The sequence below is a fragment of the Saimiri boliviensis genome, chromosome 4 (assembly GCF_048565385.1).
Source record: "Saimiri boliviensis isolate mSaiBol1 chromosome 4, mSaiBol1.pri, whole genome shotgun sequence".
NCBI classification, from domain to species: domain Eukaryota; kingdom Metazoa; phylum Chordata; class Mammalia; order Primates; family Cebidae; genus Saimiri; species Saimiri boliviensis.
This window is the reverse complement of record NC_133452.1, coordinates 145,690,035-145,714,716: the sequence shown is the minus strand read 5'-3', so window position 1 is coordinate 145,714,716 and position 24,682 is coordinate 145,690,035. Positions and strand designations below refer to the sequence as shown.

The window sequence follows — 24,682 nt, the reverse complement described above, 5'->3', positions numbered from 1 at the left end:
GGGCAAGCACAGCAGGGAGGGCTCAGAGGGGCACCACCAGGTACACCTGTGCCAGGGGCGCCGCCGGGATGGGCTAGACCCATGCCGGCAGCCTGAACCCCAAACCAGTGAGGACTTTTTTCAGCCCAAATCCTCACCACCCGTTACATCCCCTAGGAGGGCCAAGATGACCCTGGGAACGTAAGAAAGGCCAAAAAAAAAAAAAAAAAGAAAAGAAAAAAACCAGCCCCCACATCACCTCTGTTGTGTTTGCAGGGCTGGCTGTGCCTCTGAACCCCTGGCTTCCACTGCCCCCACCCCCAGGAAGGTGTGAGTGACTCAGGCAGGGCAGACAGGGGCTACGAGATAGGAGAGGGATGCATTCCAGAGACTCGCAGCACTAGGGAAGTTGAGGAAGCTGAGTTATAAGTTATTTTTCCAGTGCAAAGAGATCATACAAACATGCAACATACACAGGCCCACCCCACCCCCAATCCTCCAAAGCATGGTCTCTGAAACTCAGGAAGCCACGCCAAGCCTGTATTCTGTGTGTATGACACACACACTCTTGCCTGATGCTCATCTCCAGGCCGAGGCTGCAGAGGCCCAAAGGGGCGCAGGCAAGCCTGTAGGCTTCCCAGCTGTCAGCCTCCCAGGAGTGGTGGAAACCTTTCAAAGGAAGGGCACTCCTGATGCCAGGCTTGGCAGTAGCACACAGGGAGGGGAGTGGACTGTCAATGCCTGTGAACACAAGGGGTTCTGGGTACCAGGCATCTCACCCACCCAGACTTCCTATCTCTTGATTTGTTCTTATCTGTCCATTCCCCTCAGGAAAACTCAATATGGCTAGCCCACTAATTTTCAATCATCCTCTTACAGGATGACAGTTGCAACATTCAAGACATGAAAGTGTCAACTAAGGTTGAAATAGGACTTAATAACTTCTTAAAGTTATGTGCTACGACAGTGCATCAGAAGCTGGTGGGACCTACCTATTTAGCTGCAGATCCTATGTCTGATTTATTTATTTATTTGTTTTTCAAGATGGAGTTTCACCTTGTTGCCCAGGCTGGCATGCAATGATGTGATCTCTGCTCACCACAACTTCCCCCTCCCGGGTTCAAGTGATTCTCCTACCTCAGCCTCCCGAGTGGCTGGGATTACAGGCGCCCACCCACCATCTCAGCTAATTTTTGTATTTTTTAGTAGAGACAGGGTTTAATCATGTTGACCAAGCTAGTCTCAAACTCCTGAGCTCGTGATCTGCCCACCTCCACCTCCCAAAGTGCTGGGATTACAGGTGTAAGCCACTGCACCCGGCCACTGTCTGATTTATTACTGCAGGGATTCAGAAGTTCCTTTGAGAATCAGGTGGATGAAAGTCATTGTTTCGTAGAACAAGGACAAGATGCCCCTCCCTCAAAAGCCCAGATGTGATTGCAGTCCTTGAGCCAGCAGAGTCACCCACTTAACCTGGATTCCCACTTAAAGTGATCAGGCATAACTACAATGTCAACCTGCATCCATCGCTCCTCCTCAATGTCGCATGCTCAATTATACGCCATCAAGGCAGTCGGGGGGGTGGGATAAGGAGCTGTCCTGTCCTCTCCTGAAGTCTGAGTAGATACTACCTACTGTTCACACCTGTTGGGGCTTTAGGCTTACCCACAACCATCTGCACAATGCATCCACTTACAGCATTTCACCTCATTAGTTTTACACTGTCTGCACTTTTTGGCAGCCACTGTTTGGGTATCTCAAACAGATTTCAGAAGGAAATAATTATGGTATGATTTTTTTTTTTTTTACATAGTTTCGCTCTTTTGTCCAGGCTGGAATGCAATGGTGTGATCTTGGCTCACTGCAACCTCTACCCACCAGGGTTCAAGTGATTTTCCTGCCTCAGACTCTCGAGTAGCTAGGATTATAGGCGTCTGCCACCACGCCCAACTATTTTTTGTATTTTTAGTACAGATGGGGTTTCACCATTTTAGCCAGGCTGGTCTCGAACTGCTGACCTAGGTGATCCACCCATTTTGGCCTCCCAAAGTGCTAGCATTATAGGCGTGAGCCGCCGCGCCTGGCCATGAATATAAAATTTTAAAGAAGAAATGATTCTGGAAAATTATCCAAAACCTTAAATATATGACTCCTGAGATACGCACACCAATATCTGGGTCACATGCCAAGGAAAAACTAGAAGTTCATTTTCTTGAATCATTTCAACAGAGAGCATCTATAGAATGGATACTGGTATAAACTCTAGAATAATATTCTAAATACAAAATGCTCAATTTGTTTGGTGGCGTTGTGGGTAGTGTCCCTCCCTAGAGTCTGGGTCTCCCTATATTGGCCCAGGCTGCTCTCAAACTCCTGGGCTCAAGGGATCCTCCTGCCTTGGCTTCCCAAAGTGCTGAGGTTATAGGCATTAGCAACCATGCCTGGACTTTTTAGGCAATTTTTTTTTTTTTTTTTTCCCCGAGATGGAGTATTGCTCTGTCACCCAGGCTGGAGAACAGTGGTGAGATCTTGGCTCACTATAACCTCCGCCTCCCTGGTTCAAGTAATTTTCCTGCCGTAGCTTCCCAAGCAGCTGGGATTACAGGGGTGAACCACCAGTCCTGGCTAACTTTTTTATGTTTAGTGGACCAGGGTTTCACCATGTTGGCCAGGCTGGTCTCAAACTCCAGACCTTAGGTGATCCACCCGCCTCGGCCTCCCAAAGTTCTCGGATTACAGACATGAGCCACCACACCCAGCTGGTAATTTTTAAAAGAAGATTTAATCACTGGTTACTTCCTCTTTGTCCCAGTATATCCTAGACTACTTCTATTAAATTTTTTTCTTTCAGCAAATAACATGCATTATTTTAACTGCATAGAACATATTTAAGATGATAAACCTTGTAAAAAAATTAAAATAAAAATTGAAACCAAACCCAAATAAATATACTAAGATTAAATTCTTCCTGCTCTTGGGCCCTTCCTTTGCATGGATAATGGAGAGAGATCACCTGGAGTACAATGAAAAGCCAACTCCCTTTGACACGGGCTTGATTGTATTCTACCAAACTCCCACTAGGGGGAGTGTTTTAGCAGGGTAGGCTGTGCCCTTCACATTCTAAGCAATGACTGATTTTTATCCGTGATTCTCATGAACAAAAAACTGCACCCTTTCACATAGCATGAATAGCCAACCTATTAAGGCCAGGTGCTTTATAATCCCCACTCTCAACACCCAGCCTCCCAAATGCAGGTAGCTGAGCTGATGACTTTTTATAAGCAATGCTACCTTAAAAATACACAGTTCTCTCCTCTCTCTATCAGTCCCTCGGTTTGTGTTGTTCAACAACTGAGAAAACAGCTAGACGAAGCAGAAGGAATCCTGGTAGATAATAAACCTGCAGCTCCTCCTACAGGACAGCGGAGGCATCCCTAGTGCTTCCTAAAAATTCCATGTGCCTCAACCGATGAGACTACCAACCTAATTAATTATCTGACCTGGCAGGGGTACCTCTGTGGGGGAAGCCACTGTGTCTGCACTCCATCCAAAGCATTCGAGGGCTGAGAGGGTTTCCTGAGGTGCAGTCCATGCGACTTCTGAGCTGGTAAAGGTGGCCACCATTAAGGGAGAGTTTAAACACTTTCATGTTTATATGGATTAAAAACAGCCCTATGTAGGTGCCTAGGAACGCAAAGATGAGGCATCACTGGAGGAAGGACCAAGGGATATCGTCAAGGGCCGAAGGGGCCAGGGTGCCTTTCTGTCCAGGACAGTGAATGAAGAATTTCAGTTGAAATATGAATATTCAAAATAGATCTTTAAGGCAGAACTGCCCCCACTGTGGCATTTTTAGCATTCTTTTGGGGGAATATGTGGAGAACATTTTCATGAAAGACCTTACGTGACTGAAAAAAGTCAGACCATGGGCCAGGTGCGATGGCTCACACCTGTAATCCCAGCACTTTGGGAGCCGAGGCAAGCGAATCACAAGGTCAAGCGCTCAAGATCATCCTAGCAAACAAGGTGAAACCCCGTCTCTACTAAAAACACAAAAAAAGTAGCTGGGTGTGGTGGCGTGTACCTGTAGTCCCAGCTACTCGGGAGCCCTGAGGCAGGAGAATCGCTTGAACCCAGGAGGTGGAGGTTGCAGTGAGCTGAGATTGTGCCACCATCTCAAAAAAAAAGTCAGATCTACATTATAAAACATGTTTAGGAACTTTAAGAAAAATGCCACCTGGGCATATAAGCCTAGAAAACCCCTCAAGGACTTCCTTGGTCATTTTTTTTTTTTTTTAAGTGGTCTTCTTTCAAAGCCTTACTTTTTTAACTTCATGTGGGGGGTAGCCCAGAATGACGCCTTCACCTCATGCCCATCAAGCTCACCTGGTTTTTTAAATCCTCCTTGAAATCACTAAATTCTGCCTCCCTCACCTCCCTTCTTCTCTCCCACTTAGATCTCAGTCCCGTTCTAACCATGGACTGTGACCACAACTAAACCAAACACTTTCTCTTTGCTGGTTTCACATTACAACTTTCACTGACTTTTCTTTTTCTAGAGGCTTTGTCCCTTCAAGAAAAACGATATAACTTCCGAGGTGGGGTGGAGGTGGGAAAAAGCTTTGCTGAGATTTGGAAAACAAAACTTAACGACTGCAAACTTATATACTTGGTGCTGAACCGAAGCTAAGGCCATATATTTCGACTCAGCTTTGTGTCTGCACATGTCAGCAGGAGCCCCAGCCTTTGTTCTTCCCTTATGACAGAGAAGCTGAATGCAAAATGCACCCAGCACGGAGTTACTAAGCCTTATTTGTAAACACGGAAACCCAAGGGCTCCCTCTCAACTCCTTCAGTTACCAGCTGCTTTCCCTACTGTGGGACCACTATGGGAAGATCACAAGGCTGCTTTCTAAACCAGACTCAAAGAATATGTTCCAGACTAATGTGGTGGCCGATGGTTAAACATTAACAGGCTGGTCTGCAGCAAACACATGCCTGTCAGCACTGGTGTGCACTTCCCGTGGGCTATACTGCAGGCCATCTTTGGCTCACGGGGGTCCGAGTTAGGGGAAGATTCCGTGCACACCCATGTCTGTCTTCACTCAAAGATCCTGGTGAGTTACGTGGAAGTGGAAGCTGGGGAAGCATTAAGCAAACCAGCTTACATTTTCGTACCTTTAGAGGGTCTGATCTAGACTGGCAGCCAAGCAGTCAAGGGCACTCACAGTTGGTTTCACTAGGGCTCAGTGGGAGGCGCAGGGAGGGGCAAAGGTTGGCCTCTCCGCTTCAGAGGCAGCCTGCATCCCTGTTACTAAGGTAAGGACAAGGGGGCTGAGATTAATGCCCAACCCTCTGTCTACACTGACTCCTGAGGCAGGCATGCCTCCCAACTAGAGGGTACCCCATCTTCACCCTAGTCTGAGGAACAGAAGTCACAGGATGCAATGACAACCCTAGAAAAACACAGCTGGGTGATCTCTTTGCAGCCATGAGGTAGTGTCAGATTTTCAAGACCTGCAGAACTGGACTGAGCACCAAGATGCTGTCCCTGTTACGAACCAGTGCCAACTGGCGGGGTGTCTAAGTGGCCTGCAGCAGGCTGGTTTTTGTTTTGTTTGCTCTTGGGGGTGAGGATGGAGAACCCCAGCAGTCCAAGCGGATGGAGTGTACTGATAGAGGACATGAGTAAGTTCAGAAACTGTAAGGGAAAAAACGTGGCGGGAGACGTATCAGGCAGCCGTTAATTGCTCTTTGGGTGCTGCAGGGAGGAAGCACACATCAGCACAGGAGAATAATACCCGGATTCAGGTCAAGCAGAGATGTGATTAAAGAAAGGACATGCACAGTGCTTTTTCAAACAAGGACACAGTTTTATACCAGGAAGAGAGTTATTGAAAAGAAGAACCCCACATCCCTCCGTGCCCCTCCCAGTCAAGGGCTCAGCACCCCTAAGTTCCTCCAATACCCTGATATCCCAGAAAGCCCAGGCCTGCTCCCAAGGAGGCTGAAGAGGCTAGGGCTCCCCTAACCTTTAAGGTTTCATATCCCCTTTAGCTGAGTTCATACCCAGGGCTCAAGTTGCAGGCCTTCCCATATATCCCACCTCCCAACATCGAGAACAAAGGCCTCTTCTGCCAGGAGGGTGAGAGATCTTCCCTAGCAGCCCTGAGAGTCACCGAGGGGCACTGTCACTGTTTCCTGCTGTATGTCTAGGTGATCTGACCCAGAAGTCACACTCCCTCCCAATCGTCACTAGGGCCCACCTTTCTATTAGTAGGCTGTGGGCTCCGATTCCTACGAAGACGTGAACAAGCAGCCCCACAGCTTGGACCGGAGTTTGCTACAACTCCTAACTGAACTCCTCTCTCTCCCTCTCTCTGGGTTCTGGTTCACCTGGCGGCACTACCTGTGCTATCATGGGATCCAACATCACTCTCTTTTGACTGGGGGATAAGCCCGTTTCTTCTCAGGGAACAGGTGGTAACTCCGTGTTTGCGCAACTGGTGGCGTTCACAGTTAGATTTGGTAGAAAAGAAGGCATCGCATTTTTGACAAGGGAAGGGTTTCTGACCTGAGGCAGGAAAAAAAATATATATTTATCTGGCTTTCTACTGCAATGGAAAAGAAAAGTCGCTTTTGTTTATTCTCTGGGATCACTGGCAGTTGTTCCCCCCTCCTCCACCCCTTCCTTTTAAGAAAATTAACAAAGCACATTAAAAAAAAAAAAGAGAGAGAACATCAATGACTAAAATGACTATTCTCCCTTTTCCTAAGTGGAATGGAATATAAGTTTTTGTCATCAAAATACTAAAAGAAATGAAACTGAAGTAGATACATTTAAAGTAAAATAATGGTCTATTAAAATATTAAATAATGACATGAAAAAATAAAAGCGAATAAAGAGATTTTAGAGCACGGCAAGAAAACACCTATGTTCCACCACAAAGAGCGAGACGACCTCTAACAAGTTCTAGTGTGGCAAGGACACTGTAATATGGATGTTAGGAAATCCAATGGGGAGCTCCGGCGTATCTCTGGGGGGCCCATGAAGAGAAGTCAGGGAGAACTGCCGGTCAGGGTGGCCAGTCCCCCTTCCCGGCCTTGCTGGCTGTGTCCCTCCCACAGGAGAATAGCAGCAGTGAGTTCTGACTTCCAGGACAACTCCTGTCTGACTTGCCGAGACCTCCTGCAGTGACCTCTGCTCAAGGTCACTGTGATCCTAGCTGGCAAGTCAGGAGGTCTTCTCATTACACTAAAGGCTCTTTGTTCCCCCTGCCCCAAGCATGGTTGCAAATGAGTGACCAATACATAACTATGTCTGCATTACATCATGTGCTTCACTCAACAGATACGCATGTGAAGACGACACACTGACAGCCCTGCCTCGCCCCGAAACCCATCCCAAATGCACAGATAGGTGAGCCACTGTGAGACGCACAGTCCCCTCCTGCTTCAGTCTGCCTACCCTATCCTTTTCCTTGGAATCCTCTGTGCTATATAAACATCATGTTTCAAAACGTAATCCAGGCTCCTCTGCAACTTGTCCTAAGTTTGTGTGGATGCATGTGACGGAGAAAGCAAGCACAAGGGAAAACGGAGGAGGAGAGGAGAGGAAAAGAGAGGAACAGGCAAGGGATCAGGAGCCTTCAGGAGATGAAGTCGGTGGTGCATCATTTGTGTATCAGTCAATTCCTCCCTTTCTCCCAAGTTGCTAGAGTTCAAGGTCCCAGTTGCTAATGTTACAGGGTGAAAGGTTTTATGTGTTAACCAACGTGACTCCAGAGCTGGGGCCCAGTACTTTTGTCTCATAACCTTGGGATTGCCACAATTAAACACAGCTCCCTGGAAACACAGATCACAGGGGCCTCCGGTGTTCGTTTAATGTCGATAGAAGTCTGAACTAGTGCAGGTGCCCAAGGCCATGCACCCCCCTGCAAATGCACAGCAAGGGCCTGGCACCTGGAGACCAGTCAGAAGGGGCCATGTGTTTTCCCAGGGGAAGGACGGACTAGCCTTGACAGGCACTGCTGTGTCTCATGACTCCAGGGGGGCACCTTTCATACAGAGCCTGAAGGTGTGGGCCTGGCACTGTGCCCATGACAGCATGGCCACAATTTCACATCAGGAGTAATAATCAGAGACAGGGGACAGTGATTTCCTCCCGAGCTGAAAGGCCCTTTTAGACGATGCTTACAAACCTCCTTGGGAGCTTTTAACAAAAAAGATACTTGCAACAATCGAAGACCACAAAGGGCAGAATCAGAAACCCAGAAACCCCAGCCTGCATGCTTCTGAGGAGCTCCACAAGGCGCCCTAAACAGAAATGGAGAACCCACTGACTGCTTTCAGGGTCTCCTCATATCATTTTGTAGGTGTTTTCTGCTAAATTTATTTTTAAAATATTCACATTTTTAAACAAAGTATGAATAGTTGTAGTTACCATGTTTATGGTGCACCTTCCTCCAAATCACTTCTTGCCGTTATGCATTGCGGCTCATGCCTGTAATCCCAACGTTGTGGGAGGCTAAAGTAGGCGGATCAATTGAGGCCAGGAGTTCAAGACCAGCCTGGCCAACACAGTGAAACCCCCATCTCTACTAAAAATACGAACATTAGCGAGGCATGGTGGTGCACACCTGTAATCCCAGCTACTTGGGAGGCTGAGATGCGAGGACTGCTTGAGCCTGGAGGCAGATACGTAGTGAGTGGAGATTGTGCCACTGCACTCTAGCCTGGGTGACAGAGAGACTCTGTCTCAAAAATAGAATAAAAAGAAAAAAATCATTCTTGTTTTCCATTTAAAATTGAGCACAGTATCTAATAATTTCAAGTGAAAATGAAGTACTTTTAACTTTTTATTGTCAAAAGGCAACATTGCTGCTTCTCTGAGTCTGGCCAGATTGAGAAGAGGAAAACAAGAAGCTACTATGACAGGAATCTTAATTTCAAAGAAAATGATCGGCTACACTCATGGTTTACTCTGTAATTTCCACATTAGTGAGTGCGTCACCTTTACAGTCGGTTAGGACTGCCAGGCTGATGTCCCCATGAGAAGGTCCCTATTACTGCTAAATTCAGAAGACAATCCATGATGCCAAAGTATTGCATCAAATTATGAAGGTTCCCAAAATGACATGACAACTCACACGAGTCATTAAAAGCTCACATTTCACTGTGTTAAATCGACTTTTTAATAGCAGTGGGCTCTCTGGATCGTAGGGATGCAGGAAAACATGGGCCCTTTTGGTATTTTATAACACAGGTTTCAAAAACACTTGTTGGCCAGTCATCTATATGGCAAGTAGCAAATGATTTTATTTGGTAGTTGCCACGAATGACTGCTTTAGGAGGGGTATTTGTAAAAGCACCTGTAACCACAGGGCGTTATCTGCACACTCAGGACCTTCAGCATTCCGTAACCCCCAACATGAGTATTTAAATCATCAGCCAGCTGGGCAGAGTGGCTCATGTCTATAATCCCAGCACTTTGGGAGGCCAAGGGAGATGAATTGCTTGAGCCCAGGATTTCATGGCAACATAGTGAGACCCTGTCTCTACAAAAAATTTAAAAAATTAGCTACGCAGGGGGGGTGTGCACTTGCAGTCCCAGCTACTTGGGGGGCTGAGGCAGGAGGATCATTTGAACTCAGCCAAGAGTTCAAGGCTGCAGTGAGCTGTGATCACACCACTGTACCCTAGCTGAGGTGCCTGGGTGACAGAGCAAGACCCCGTCTCAAAAAAAAAAAAAAAAAAAAAAAAAAAAAAAAAAAAAAAAAAATCCCAATAAAACAAAAACAAAAAACTGGCCAGTATTTACTCTCCCAGAACAGTCAAGAAATGAAGAAGGGCATTGGGGCAAGAGAAGAGTGAGCAGTGAGAACAGTTTGATGAGGAGGCTGGGCCCTTGGCCACCGAGATGATCAAGAAAACAGAACTGAAAATGCTTCCGTTCATTTTTCCAAGACAATCAAGGTTAAAAAGGTAGGGTCTAACTAGCACAGACCACCTTACAGTTGCTTTTCTTTCTGTTAACAAGATGACAGCCTCAGTTGCCCAGCTTCTCTCCATCGCTCCTCTACCCCTTTGTGAAGGCATCTTTCTTTGGGGATTTTTCTCTCTGTGTTTGGCAGAAGTGCACACAGGACTGGGTAAAAATGGCCAAAGCTGTCTTTTAAGAAAGCTCAAAGTAGCCAAATACAAGTGGTGTCCCAGGTGCTTTCCACGTGCATGTTTGGACCACTCACTGACTGAAGCTCTGACCCTCACTGCCAGGTAGGAGCAGGGAGGAGGTGGTGTTGGGGGAGAAGTCCAAGCCGGCTCAGAAAAGGCACTCAAAGCACCAGTGAGAATGTGAGCAAGCCAGGAAGCCCAGAACGGACATCCCATGGTCCCAAGCCCATCACTGCAGGACAAGGAACCAGAGCAAAGAGGAGGAGGAAGAAAATGAGGACAAAGGCTGGAATAGACTGGCTGTGTTTTCTGGCACCCTCTCCTCCACCTGTGGCCTAAAAACACACGAGATGCTCCCGAGGGGTAAAGGCAGGAACAGTCCACTCTTGTTTCCTATGAGGTGGCATGTTTAGGTACAGAAAGGTAAGGAACCAGGAACTGTCCTCATCAGCAGGAAACTATGGGCTGGGAGAGAGCTGGAGAGGAGTGGGAGGAGGAGGAAAGGCAGGTGCCTGTGGAGACTGTGCCAGGGGGCATGAAAAATGACAGTTATGCCAGCTTCCTCATCAGGTTCCTGGAACCTGAGCCAGGAGCAAGAAAAGGTTGAGGCCACTTGCTCCTTGCCAGCAGCCAGCAGATACACCCCTCACTGGACAATGAATACCGGATCTGCTTCTTGCTGCCCCTTTGAGGATTGAGTGGACTGCAGAATATGTGTTTGAGACAAAGTAGAGACAGTATTATAGTAATTTGCTAAGTGGGTAGGAGGAGGCTGGCATTCAAGGTGTAGACAGTTCGTTTAAATGCAGTCCAAAACCGTATGCTGCTCAATGCTTCCGGCTGGAACGCAGCTAGATTTTAACACTATACTCAAAAACACAAAACGGCCAGGCACGGTGGTTCACACCTGTGATCTCGGCACTCTGCAAAGCCAAGGAGTTCAAGATCAGCCTGGGTAACACAGAGAGACCTCGTCTCTACAAAAGCAAAAAATTAGAAAAAACAAAAATACCCCAGAAAACATCTTCCCTGATTAACAGCTTTGTTGGCAGGGTGCCTGCAGAGTCAATGTTTAACATGTGCACATTTAAGGCTTTTTTCAAAGTTTTAGAGACAGCATCTCACAGAAGCCTAGGGAGCCAAGGATCCATGTGGCTCTGAGTGATACCAGAGCTGCCTACCAGGAAAAACATCAGGGCTGTGGGGAAAGGAGGCCCATCAGATGACTTCCTAGGCAGCTTTCAGCTCTAATGCTCAATGAATGAAAAATGCTCTAACATGACACTGGATGTAGCCAAGTGCTCGATATAACATGATTTAGTGGTGGTGACGCAGAACATCCCTGGAAGCTGAGAGTGAAGCACAGCAAAAAAGGTAATGAAGCTCAGTGGGCACCAATCTTCACACAGCGTCTATGCATGTGGCTAACACGATCCTGTAGTCATTAAGTCTCAAATTAGTTAGTAACATTCTGATCCACAGCAGCGTCCCCCCTTATCTCAAGCTACTTCCCAATCTTCTGCATGTGCACATGTGGAAACACAGCGAGGCACGGAAGTGCACCCTGCCCGCCTTCCGCCTTCACACAGAGGACATACCGGGCACACACACCCTGACGGGGGCAGGGCAGCTGCACAGAACCTGGCCCTGGCTTGGAACAGTAGCTCCATCTCTTATTCCCTATATGGCTGCAGGCAAGTTGCTTAGGTCCTTAAGTAAACCTCAGTCTCCTCACGGCAACAAGTGGATGACATCACCCTCATAGGACTGTCATGAAGACTAGCTCTACCGAGAACATATTATCATAGTATACAGGGACTGGGCCAAAGCAGACACATCTAGCGAGGTCATCAGTAACTTTGAAGGCACAAGAGGCAGAATGTTTATATTTATATCTACCCCATCCTATCTCAAACAGACCTCCTGCTTTCTTGCTCAGTTTCAGATGCTACTCAATTTTAAGCCAATGCTGACATTTTGGCATTCCAAAGCCAGGCAATCATGACTGGATTCACAGGTGGGAACACGTATCAGGCATCTGCAAAGATCTGGGCACAACTCTTAAAAAAGGAAATACTGGAGGAGGATGGGAGGCCAAGGAAGGGCCGGAGCCAGGCCAATCATCAGATCCAGACCATCTGCTTTCCGAAAAGTGGTAACAGAAAGACTCACTTCTCCATAGACTCTCAGTAGGCGACCAACAGGTGGCACCCAAAAAGGGTAACAAAAGAGACTGCTGTAAGGGGCACCTTCTGTGGAAGAGGCATTTTCTTTTCTGAACTGCTGTCTTCATTAGAATGGTTGCTTTCCCTGTCAGGCTTCGACTAGACAGTGGTCTGAAAGGGCGGCATGTACTTTACCAATCTAGAAATCTTGGTTATCCTTGAGTCCTCCCCCTGGATAGGCACTCCTGACTCGCTACTCCTTAATCCCTGGATTCGAGGACCCACCATACCAGAAAGAAATGCTTGTCTGTGTGGCAAGCTCTGGTGACCAGGGTAGCCTCTGAGAGACCTATCACTCCCAGTCACGACTCTCTCTGCCCCCAGCTTCCTCTCCCTCCCCAGGCTCCGTTCTGCACTGTTCAGGTATCCAGGGGTGACTCCATGACCTCCCTCCTGCTGTTCCACCTCATCTAAGAGAAACAGCCTTTCACAAGCTTCTCCAAAGCTTCCTGGGATGATCAACTGTATGTAATGCGTTTCCAATTGGATACATAGCACAGCTCACGCCAATTCCCACAACCCACCCTCAACATCCTGTCATAAACCTCCTGACTACCTTGGGTTACCATATTTAGCGCAAAAAGAAAAACCACAAAAAAACCAGGATGCCCAGAGCTAAATTTGAATTTTGGATAAACAAATAATTTTTTTAGCATATACCAAGTACTACATAAAAATACTTACACTAGAAATTATTTGTTGTCTATCTGAAATTCAGATTTAACTGGTGTTCTGCATTTTATTTGCCAATCCAGTACCATTTGGTTTTGGGCCCTATTTATTAATATTTTGGTTGTAAACTCCAAAAAGGTAAAGGCTCTCACTTAATTTGCCTGTAGTTCAATGACGTAAGTCATTGAATATTGAGACTGTTCACTGAGAAAATTCAGAAAATTATATTTCAGATGAGAATTGTACTAGAAGTACCTGATTAAAAAAATTAAAGTATATTCATATCCTAAACTTCTCTTTAAAAACCAACTTCTAGAAACTGACATTTGAAAAACACTTTTGGGCAGGCCAGGTGTGGTGGCTCATGCCTGTAATCCCAGCACTTTGAGAGGCTGAGACGGGCAGATCACCTGAGGTCAAGAGTTCGAGACCAGCCTGGCCAATATAGTGAAACGCCATCAAAAATACAAAAATTAGTTGGGCATGGTGGGGCATGCCTGTAATCCCAGCGACTTGGGAGGCTGAGGCAGGGAAAATTGCTTGAACCAGGAGGTAGAGGTTGCAGTGAGCCGAGATCGTGCCACCACACTCCAATCTGGGTGGACAGAGCGAGATTCTGTCTCAAAAAAAGAAAAATACTTCTGGGACCAGATGTGGGGCTCATGCCTGTAATCCCAGCACTTTGGGAGGCACAGGCAAGAAAACTGCTTGAGCCCAGGAGTTTGAGGTCACAGCAATATAGTGAGACCTTGTCTTTTATCTAAAAAAAAAGAAAAAAGAAAATACTTTTGAGGTATCATTTTGACAATTTAAGTCTGTCACTTAGAAATCAGAATTTTTTCACACTTGGGTGTGAATTCTTGGGGATGGACAGGTCGATGGGCTCCACAGAGCAGTCGTAGGGGGCCAGGGAAGAAGGGCTCAGGAAGCAGGAGATGTTTTCCCTGCTTCACTTGGGACCAGCGCCAGGCACTTCTGAGAGACGTTTCTCAGAAAAGCTTACAACTGTAGTATAAACAAAAATTTTAAAACATTCTACAACCACTCACTGCTGATTTTCACAATCAACAGGGGAAGACGTGACTGCCTTAGTGAACTGTAAGAACGGCCAACATCACAATTTGTAACATTTCTCTTTAAGAAGACATGGCATACCAAAAAACTTCACAGATTTTTCAAAATTCAAAAAGCGCACTGAGGACACTGGAATGGAATGTCTAGTGTCAAAGCACCAAGCTCATTATGCCCCAATACCTTAATACAAAGTCCCACTTCTCTGGAGCCGCCTCCTTGCTTAAGCCAGTAGACAATCCAGCTACCGCCTCCAGAAGGGATGGGGCGACGCCGTGAGTCATCTGAAGGCCTGTGACCACTTTCACCTCAAAACGCCCTGGGTGAACACTCACTAGACTGCTGCCCCTGGAGGGTTCAGCCCCTGTACACAGGCCATGTGGGTTCTGAGAACACATGGGAATTCCAGCACCACTAGACAAACTGGGGCTTCTGAGACTGGGGAAGAAGCCAAGCTAGGAGTAAGTGGAGCTGTGGGAGATGGGTCTTGCTGTGGACCTCCACCCGTGGCTCCCCCTGCCAGGAAGTAGGACTCACTGCCTGGGAGCCGGGCGGCCCTCTTACCAGTGTGTGTGAGCATGTGCCTCTGTAGGGAGCTGGCCCAAGGGAAAACCCGGGGACAGTGGGGACAGGTGATCTTCTGCAGGCAGTTGGCGTAGGAGTTCCGCTTGGCCCTCAGCAACTTGTCTTCTGGGGGACTGCCCTGCTCTTCGTCACTGGGCCCATGGTGGTCAGCTGGGGCTCCAGCCACCTCATCCTGAATGTCGTCCTCTGCTGTCTGCAGAAAGGGACTGAACTTGTTGGTGTCAGTGGTGGCCAGCATCTTCTCGATGCTGGCAAACTCTCCACTGGAGTCCAGGTCCACACCGCCACTGTTGGCACGGGGTCGGCTCCTCGCCCCCCTTTTCCGGCCCCTCTTCTTTGAGGCGCCTGATGGGCCCTGGTCGGTGGGAGAGGTAACTTCTGGGCTGCTGGTTGGAGCAGGAGGCTCGCTGGACTCTCTTGGGTTGGTGGTGGCAGCAGGGGTGGCGGCGGTGGTGGTGGCAGCCTTGGGGACGGAGCCTCCTAAGCCGTCTGAAGCCGTGGTGTTACTGCCAGTGCTAGTGGACCCTGGGTCCACCACCTTGGTTTTCAGCAGGGTGGGGGCAGAGGACACAGATGAGATGATCTGGGCAATGGAGGCCAGTGGGGGCAGCTCTTCTGTCACGGGGGGCTTTGGCAAAAGTAGGGGGGGCTTGGGCCTCAGCGGCCGCAGCAACGCTGTGCCACTCAGGAGGGCTGAGCTGCCCACAAGGGGAGGGCTGCTGACCAGGGCTGAGGAGTAGATGGGGACCGCCAGCTGAACAGGGCCCTGCAGGGGCTGTGCTGGAGGCTCTGGGGTGGCTGCCAGCGCAGGGGCCATGGGGCTTTCCAGGATCCCGCTGGGCCCCAAAGCCACGGGAAGAGAAGGGCAGGGTGGTGGGCAGGGAGAAGGCTGCCCGCTGCTCCCTGCCTCCTGCTCAGCCTTCTTGGCTTCACTTGGAGCGGCCACATCCTTGTCCCCTTTCCTGAAGTTCTTGGGGATGGACAGGTCGATGGGCTCCATGGAGCAGTCGTAGGGGGCCAGGGAAGAAGGGCTCAGGAAGGAGGAGATGTTTTCCTGCTTCACTTGGACCAGCGCCAGGCCCTTCTGAGAGAAGTCCAGGGGCTCGTTGCAGTCCACTGCAAAGCTGCTGGCAGGCTCCAACTTGACTGAGACATGGGGAGGCAGAGGCTGGGTGGGGCCCCTGTGAAGAAATCCGTTTTGGGGCTCCAGGAAGGTGCTGAGGGGCTTGCGGTCACCAACGGCAGCACAACCACCATCCTCCCCGTGCCCCGAGGCCTCCGTGGGTGGGGCCTCTGTGGAGCCCAGGCTGTCGGCGGCCAGGACGTAGCTCTCGATGTCGTGCTCTGGCACATGCAGGTGCTGCTTGAGGATGTGGTGGATGCAGTTACGCTTGGCGGCGAACGCGGCATTGCACTCCTTGCACTCAAAGGGCTTGCGGCCCTTGTGGCCCCCACCCAGGCCACGGCCGCAGTGCGTGCGCATGTGGATGCGCAGGGCGCGGTAGTGCTTGAGGTCTTCTCCGCAGAGCCGGCACACGGTGTCTGGGGCGCAGAAGGCATCCACCAGCTCGGCCGCACTGCTGCTGACGTACTCAATGTTCTTCTCGATGTCCTTGCGGGTGGCCTTGAGGTGCTTCTTGCGCAGGTGCCGCTCGCAGTTGGCCTTGACAGTGAAGGGGTAGTGGCAGATCTTGCAGATGTAGGGCCGCTCCCCGCTGTGCGTGCGCAGGTGGCGGATGAGCGCGGCTTTGTCGGCAGCAATGTAGTCGCAGATGTTGCACTGGTACGGCGAGATGCCCAGGTGGGAGCGCACGTGGGCGCGCAACACCCCTGAGAAGGCAAACACCTGGTTGCAGAAGCGGCAGGGATAGAGCACCTTGCGCATGGCAGGTGCCTTCTTGCCACTGGGCGCTGTCATGAAGGCCTTGAGCTCCCCCTCGGTGATCTCCTGCTTGATCTTGGCCTCCATGCTCAGCGGCAGCAGGGCCTCGATGATGCTGTCCTGTTCCAGCTGAGTCTTCATCTCGGGCTGGCCAGGCAGCTCTGCCCGCGGCTGCTGCAGGGAGAGCCGCGTGGCCTCGTTGGGCTGGATCCCGGACTTGGACTGCAACAGGTGGGCGTTGGAGGCTGCCTCCACTGAGCCTTTGAGGAGCTTCAGGGGTGGTGGTGGCAGGCTAGGGCTGATACAGCCGGGGGAGGCCTGCTGGGCGTTGATGAGAGGCGGGGGTGTGGAGGTGGCCACCACCGTCCTTGGTGTGACCAGGGGCTTTGGCTTCAGAGGGGGCATGTGCTTGAAGATCGCCTGCAGTGGGGTGGCGGGGGCCTTGGAGAAGGGCGGAAGACTGATTTGAGGGGGAGCCGAGGCCGCCATCTTCAGAATCTGCTGGATGTCCGCCAGCTCGATGGCAGACTCACCAGAAATTGGCTTGACCACAATGCTGCTGTCAGGCTGGATGATGAAGCCCTTCTGGAAGGGCTGCAGGGACAGGTGCTTTATGCTGTCCTTGGTCGCGGGGAGAACTGTGAGAGAACCGCCTAGAGAAGCAGCTTCAAAAGGAGACAGGCTCAGTATATTGGTGCAGCCAGGGTCCTGAGGTAGCTGACACTTGAGTGTCTGGAGCTGGATTGCCTGGTTGTCGTCCGGCAGAGGCTCCTCGGTGGCGGCAGGCCTGACGTCTTTGGTGTGCTGCAGGCCCAGCAAGGCCAGGAAGCCCTTCTGCTCCAGGGCCTCACCAGGCAGGGTCATGGCCTGCAGCTTTTCTTGACCCTGGTCTGTGGCCACGTGGGTCTGCTTATGCAGCGCCAGTGAACAGAGCATGGGAAATGCCTTGTCACAGATGTCGCAGACAAAACGGTGCTGCTCGCTGATGCACCTCCGCAGGTTCGTTTCGCACCAGGCCTATATAGAATCCACCGGTAAAGGAAAAGGAACACACGTGAAGATTGAAAAATAATCACTAAATGGAGATTCACAAAGTAGTTGTTGTACATAATGTCCCAGTACACAGCCTTTCCTCCTAACATAAAAAGAGTTCCCAGCCTGGGCAACATAGCCAGATCCCTACCAAAAATTAGCCAGGTGTGGTGGCTCATGTCTCTAGTTCCAGCTGCTCCAGAGGCCCCAGGAGGGAGAATCACTTGAGACCAGGAGTTTGTGACTCGCCTGGGCAACATAACAAGTCCTCATCTCTATTAAAAAAAATAAGAAAATAAGTGCAGTGGCTCACACCTGTAATCTCAGCACTTCGGGAGGCTGAAGGGGAGGGCATATCACGAGGTCAGGAGTTCGAGACCAATCTGACCAACATAGTGAAACCCCATCACTACTAAAAATACAATCATTAACCAGGCATGGTGGTGTGTGCCTGTAGTCCCAGCTACTCAAGAGGCTGAGGCAGGAGAATCGCTTGAACCTGGGAGGCGGAGCTTGCGATGAGCCAGATAACGCCACAGCATTCCAGCCTGGACAACAGACGGAGATTCCACTCTCAAAAAAAAAGAAAAAAGAAAAAAGAAAAGAAAAGAAAATTAGCCAGGCATGGTGGTACAGGCCTGTGTCCCAGCTACTTGGGAGGCTGAGGCAGGAAGATCACCTGAGCACAAGGAGGTTGAGTCTGCAATGAGATATGATCATGCCACACTGCACTTAAAAAAAAAAAAAAAAAGAGCTGACCTCCTACTTACTAACACTTTGGATTCAATAAGGCAATCCAGAAAGCATCTTAACAATCATGTTTGCATGATAAATTATATCAACCCACAGGGTATCTCACAAGAGATTCTGAGGTATAGTTAAGTAACAATACCGTAAGAGTAGAATTAATTCTTTTTAAAAAATGGGTGCCTTGCAAAACTGATGGTCAGATAAACTGGAGAATCAGCTACCCTACCTCTATGATTGTGGAAGGGAGACGCTGCCTAGGAGGGCTTTAAGGAATGTCACCTGGGGGGTTTAACATGGGTGTGCACACGTGGGTGTGGGCATATAGAACAATCCACTGAGTTTGTAGTTTGCACACCTGAAGAACACCACTGTTGATACCTTCTATCTCAATTTTTTTCTAATGGGAAGAAAATAATTTCCAAGTAGGTTATTTATTTTTGAGATTGAGTCTTGCTCTGTCACCCAGGCATGATCTTGGCTCACTGCAGCCTCCACCTACCGGGTTCAAGAGATTGTCATGACTCAGTCTACCCAGAGACTGCAGGCTTGTGCCACTACGCCTGGCTAATTTTTTGTATTTTTAGTAGAGATGGTGTTTCACCACGTTGGCCAGGCTGGTCTTGAATTCCTGGCCTCAAGTGATCCACCCACTTGGCCTCCCAAAGTGCTGGGATTACAGGCATAAGCCATCACGCCCAGCCAATTTCAAAGTAGTTTTAGCAGGTGTTTTATTAGCAGGGAATATATATGGCTCTTTTCTTATTCAGGTCAATAATGTCCCAAATTGTTTTTAATAGAAACTGCAATGCTAAAAATATCTAGCTATAATGCAGATAGTAAAGAAAGATTTAAAAAAAATTCCAATTATGATAGGGCTGGGGTGTTTCACAATTCTTATTGTAGTAAAAATTTTATTTTTGAGGCAATCTCTCGCTCTGCTGCCCAGGCTGGAGTGCAGTGGCACATTCATGGCTCAATACAGTCTCAACCTCCTGGGTTCAAGCGATCCTCCCACCTAGGTCTCCCAAGTAGCTGGGACCACTAGGTGCACACCACCATGCCTGGCTAATGTTTAAATTTTTTGTTGAGACATAGTCTTGCTATGCTTTCCAGGCAGGTCTCAAACTTCTGACGTCAAATGATCCTCCTGCTTTGGCCTCAAAAGTGCTGGGATTACAGGTGTGAGCCGCTGGCCCTGGCCTACAACTGACAACTTTTAAATCTCAAAGACCCAAGAACGGGCAAAAGGGCTAGAAGAGCTAGACGGACACACAAGTTTATAGGTTAATCAATCAATCCCAAACAAGACTATGCATCCTTCTTAACCCAACAACCCAAGAGAGACTACAAGGATCAATGATAATTTTAAGGAAAAATGTGTTACAAAAAAGACAAGCCCAACTGACATTTTAAGGAAAGAAACCTCAAGGGGAGGAAGTTTAGACTAACTGCATGGACCATGGAAGCAGCTACTGGTTGCTTCCATGTGCTGATCAGAATACCTGAGAAATTCGAGGAAACTTCCTACAGGAGAAATCAGTAAATCCTAAGTCGTGGAAGCCAGCGGGAATTGAAGGGTTGTTCTGTATGAAAGGTCTGCCCATTGCATCCCTGGGAAGTTGTTTGTGGACAAGCGCGTTGTGACGCAGCAGCCCTCGATGTGTTCGAAAGGTGATGCAGCAAATGTCACATCTAGGAGAGCAAAGGGAGAACACAGGAGTCAGTTACATCGAGGTCCCACTCATCCATTAGCCTTAGGTTTTTGTTGCTTCATTTCAACTGAGTAAAATAAAAATGATATGATGCCAAGAAGCCAGTCTGCATGGTTAGCACCAAAAACTCTTCCTTTAAAAAAAATGACATTCAATCAACTTCTGGATACCGAATCTTTGCAGGCAGCACAAGATGTACAAATGATCTGAACATCCACAGTCTGAGACAACAAGAAAACACCTGGGAACCTGCGGCCACCATGACAGACCTGCTCACTCTCACCTGGATCATGCATTAGTGGGATCATGTCAGAGGTTTCTCCTTCCCTCAGTTTACTGGATTCTAATTATTGTAAATGTTTAAAAGTCAAAAGAGCATCCATTTAAGTAGCATCTAGGGCAATCAATCAGTATCCCTGGCATGTGATAGGGATATAAATAGTTATTACAATCTAATTCGTAGTCACAGTGATTGTTATTTAAGTTGTAGTATCATTATCATCATTATCTGAATGATAACCACGGTCAAGTACTGAGCCCAGATACCCTGACAGCACAGCACTTATGACAACCCCAGCAGACAGGTGCATATCATAACCCTCTTCTTCCAGATGAAAGCACTGGTGGATCAAAAATAGGAAGCAATGTGCCTCAGGCCACATAGCCAGTAAGAAGTACAGATGAAATGTCAGCCTGAGTTCCTGCTCCCACCTATGCCTGTCACAAGGCTATCTCCCCTTCCTTGAAAGACTCCCACAGATGCTGTCCACTTCAAAATCATGACCCTTCACTTCAGAGATCATCTTTGACATTCGGTATGCTCTGGGCTATACAGCTGCATAGCAAACACCACTTTATAATATTGTCTCTGCTTTTCATACCAGTATTGTCTTCTAGGTCTTCACTGAGGCCCATATTAAAAACTTACATCGCCGGACGCAGTGGCTCACGCTTGTAATCCCAGCACTTTGGGAGGCTGAGGTGGGCAGATCACCTGAGGTCAGGAGTTCAAGACCAGCCTGTCAATATGGTGAAACCCCATCTTTAAATATCAAATCAATCAAACAAAAAAAAACCTTACATCACGCCGGACCAGGTGCTCATGCCTGTAATCCCAGCATTTTGAGAGGCCGAGGTGGGCGGATCACTTGAGGTCAGGAGTTCGAGACCAGCCTGACCAACATAGTGAAATCTCATCTCTACTAAAAATACAAACGTTAGCCAGGCGTGGTGACAAGTGCCTGTAATCCCAGCTACTCCGGAGGCTGAGGCAGGGGGATTGCTTGAACCTGGGAGGCAGAGGTTGCAGTGAGCAGAGATTGCGCCACTGCACTTGAGCCTGGGCGACAGAGACTCCTTTTCCAAAAAAAAAACAGTAAAAAAAAAAAAAAAAAAAAAGAACTTTTATCAGTGTGCAGATCGGTGGATAAAAACAAAATACCATCATTATGGTATTATCAACATCCCCTAGACTTGCATGGAATGTTGTAGCCACCAAAGCCACATGTGGCTATTCAAATTTAAATTACTTAAAGTTTACTCAGTCACATTGGCCTTCTTTTAAGGGCTCGACAGCATCGGGAAGCACAGACACAGTACGTTTGCACAATCACAGGATATTCTGTTGGACAATGCTGTATGCCAAGCATCATTCCATGTATTTACATATGCAAGTGCACCTGACCCTCACCACCTCTAAGGTAGTTCCTTTTATCACTGTTTGAGCCAGGCAACGCCACTTGCTTATGTCCACACTGAATGCACCTCAGTGAAAACGTTTTTGAGTTGAGAGTCTTCTCTGGAAATGGAGATAACAAAGTCAGCCACAAAGCAGCTGAGCTTACTCAGTAAGCTCTGAAAGAAAGAAGCGCCAAGTACATGCCATCTTGCTTGCCTTATTGCACTGTAGTGGGCACAGCAGCCTGGTCCTGCTCTGCATGCTCCTCCCCTGGCTCCCCTGTTCACGAAGGGGCCTCTCCTGAGCACTCTCTTGTCACTGCTCAGCTACCCTTGGAACCCCAACCTCAGGTTCCCAGGAGCCACTCAAAACACAGTGCTCCTTTTGAGGGAATTCTGCTGAGCTCAGTACAGTGGTCAAGGCCCAGGGAAGGGACTGGTCAGAATAATGAAGAACACCTTTAGGGACTGGAAGTCCCCATGCTGTAGGCCCAGACGTCAAAGTACCCAGCGGTCTAAATCACAGGCCATGAGACAGATCCTGCAGGAAGCAGAATGGACGCAGCCCCTCTGGGTGAGGTTCTTTCTGACTGAGACACGTTCAAGCTCTGAGCTGTGCACACAGTGAGGACAGTGACCCTTGGAGGCAACAAGAGCCTCTGTCCTGTCCTGCCATTCTGGAGATGGAGCTCCTTCCTTCTCCCACCCTCATTTCATTCCCACCTTGCTCAAGTTGAATTGCACCCTCCCCATGAACACCAACCCAACACCTCACCACCAGTTGGCAGAAAGATTTATATTGGACTGAAAGGATAAGAGAAATGTCGGAATTGGGGAAATCTAACTCTGATTTTTGAGACGAAATTTCGTGCTTGCTGCTCAGGCTAGAGTACGATGGCATGATCTTGGCTCACCGCAACCTCCCCCTTCCGGGTTCCAGCGATTCTCCTGCCTCAGCCTTCCAAGTAGCTGGGATTACAGGCATGCACCACCATGCCTGGCTAATTTTGTATTTTTAGTAGAGATGGGATTTTTCCATGTTGCTCAGGCTGGTCTCGAACGCCTGACCTCAGGTGATCCATCTGCCTTGGCCTCCCAAAGTGCTGGGATTAAGGCATGAGCCTTTGAGATATTTGATATATTCACAAATGACTGTGAATTTTTTAGTCATCATATTATTTTGGTTATGCTTTTTTAAAAGATCCTTTAAAAACAAAGTAATGAAACATTTATAAATAAAATGTAGGGTTATCTATTTGTTTTGAAATTACCTGGGTTGGGGAAGAGATGAAAAAAAATTGACTGTGAGTTGATCATCACTAAAACTAGATAAGGATACACCAAACTTAAGCGGAATCCTAGATTTTTACAATTATGGCACTCAACTGTGCACAGGGGTCTTACCCACCCTAAATTTGACAGCAACTGAAAAAAACACTCTGTCTAATCTGCACTATAAACAAGGCTTTCCAATGTTAAGTTTCCACAGAGACTGTTCCTTTTTTAAAACAACATTCCATGGACTTACACAAAATTTAATTAAATTATAATAAATGATTACAAGTATTATCAACATAAACAGGTCGGGAAGAGACTTTTGGTAGCATGCAAGTCAACAGCAAAAGGCAGGCAGGTAGGCCTGAGAGCTGACTGCAAACTTGCTGAAATGTGCACCACTTCTATAAAAAAGTTTTGTGCATGTGGTCCATATGTGTTTGTAGTTTAGCTGAGAATGTGAATGTGTGTAGAGATTTAGTATGTATATATACTTATGATATAAATGTAAAATTTCAATTTTTTAATGTACCTGGCACGTGATATATATTTATATCACGTGCCAGGTACATTAAAAATTAGAAATTTTAAAGGTTGAGATTTAAAAAATGCTTTTTTTTCTTGTACTCTGGAGATTTTCCCTGAATACTCTTCACTTTGGCGTGATCATAGCTCACTACAGCCTCAAACTCCTGGGCTCAAGTGATCCTCCCACCTCAGCCTCCTTCAAAGCTAGGACTATAGGCATATGCCACTATGCCTGGCTAATTTTTAAAATTTTTGTAGAGACATGGTGTCACCATGTTGCCCTGACTGGTCTTGAACTCCTAGGCTCAAGCAGTTCTCCCAAACTGGCCTCCCAAAGTGTTGGGATTACAGGTGGGAGCCACTGTGCTTGGCTATTCTCCACTGTTGAGACTTCTGTACTACTGCATAACCTATTGGCTATGAATATTTAGTGTGACTGGCATTAACAAGTAGGTTTTATAAAGGAAATGGAGAATGAATACCTCTTAATATGACAATCAGATTTAGAATTTACGGTACCTCTATGGTTATAGTAATTTTTTTCTCTTTTTTGAGGCAGGCTCGCTATGTTGCCCAGACTGGCATTGAACTTTTGTGCTCAAGCAATCCTCCTATCTCAGCCTCCCTAGCAACTAGGGCTACAGGTGTGCGCACCCATATACCTGGCTAGAAATTTTAGTAACATTGAGGGTTTTCGTTTTTTTTTTGTCTTTTTTGTTTTTTGTCTCTTATGCCTGTGTCTATCTTCTCCTTCATTCTCTCACTCACCCTCAAATCCCTCCTGTTTCTGGACAGTTTCATACGTAGCAGGTGATGAAGACACGACAATAAGGACGTGACAGAATTATCCAGTACTGAACACAAACTCTGCATCCCTGGGAAGGCAGCTGTGGAGCAGTGGGTGGTAGAGGGTGTGGGCTCAGGGACCAGAGACACCAGGTAGGGATTGGGGAGTTCAGATTGTGTGACCTTGGACAACTTATTTCCATCTGCACTTCAGTTGCCAGCTATGAAAAATTTCCCAAACATGCCAAGAGATAAGAATCCCCACATGACCTTGTTAAGAAAAGCAGACTCCTAGATCACCCCAGACCTATTGAAATCAGAATAACTAAAGGACA

General features: G+C 47.9%; 1 protein-coding gene across 11 annotated transcripts in view; it reads right to left on the bottom strand.

The window, feature by feature from the left end:
* Window positions 1-24,682, bottom strand: part of RREB1 (ras responsive element binding protein 1) — a 150,910-nt gene that overhangs the window by 5,483 nt on the left and 120,745 nt on the right. For 9 of the 11 annotated variants that reach the window (XM_074398415.1, XM_074398413.1, XM_074398417.1 and 6 more), the window contains 3 exons: window positions 19,872-20,061; window positions 14,685-17,604; window positions 6,389-6,553 (listed from right to left, as the gene is read on the bottom strand). In XM_074398415.1, the coding sequence (XP_074254516.1) occupies window positions 6,389-6,553; window positions 14,685-17,604; window positions 19,872-20,061 (3,275 nt within the window). Of the gene's footprint in view, window position 1; window positions 6,554-14,684; window positions 17,605-19,871; window positions 20,062-24,682 lie in introns of those variants that run through there. The other 2 variants (XM_074398418.1, XM_003927375.4) reach the window with 2 other exon arrangements.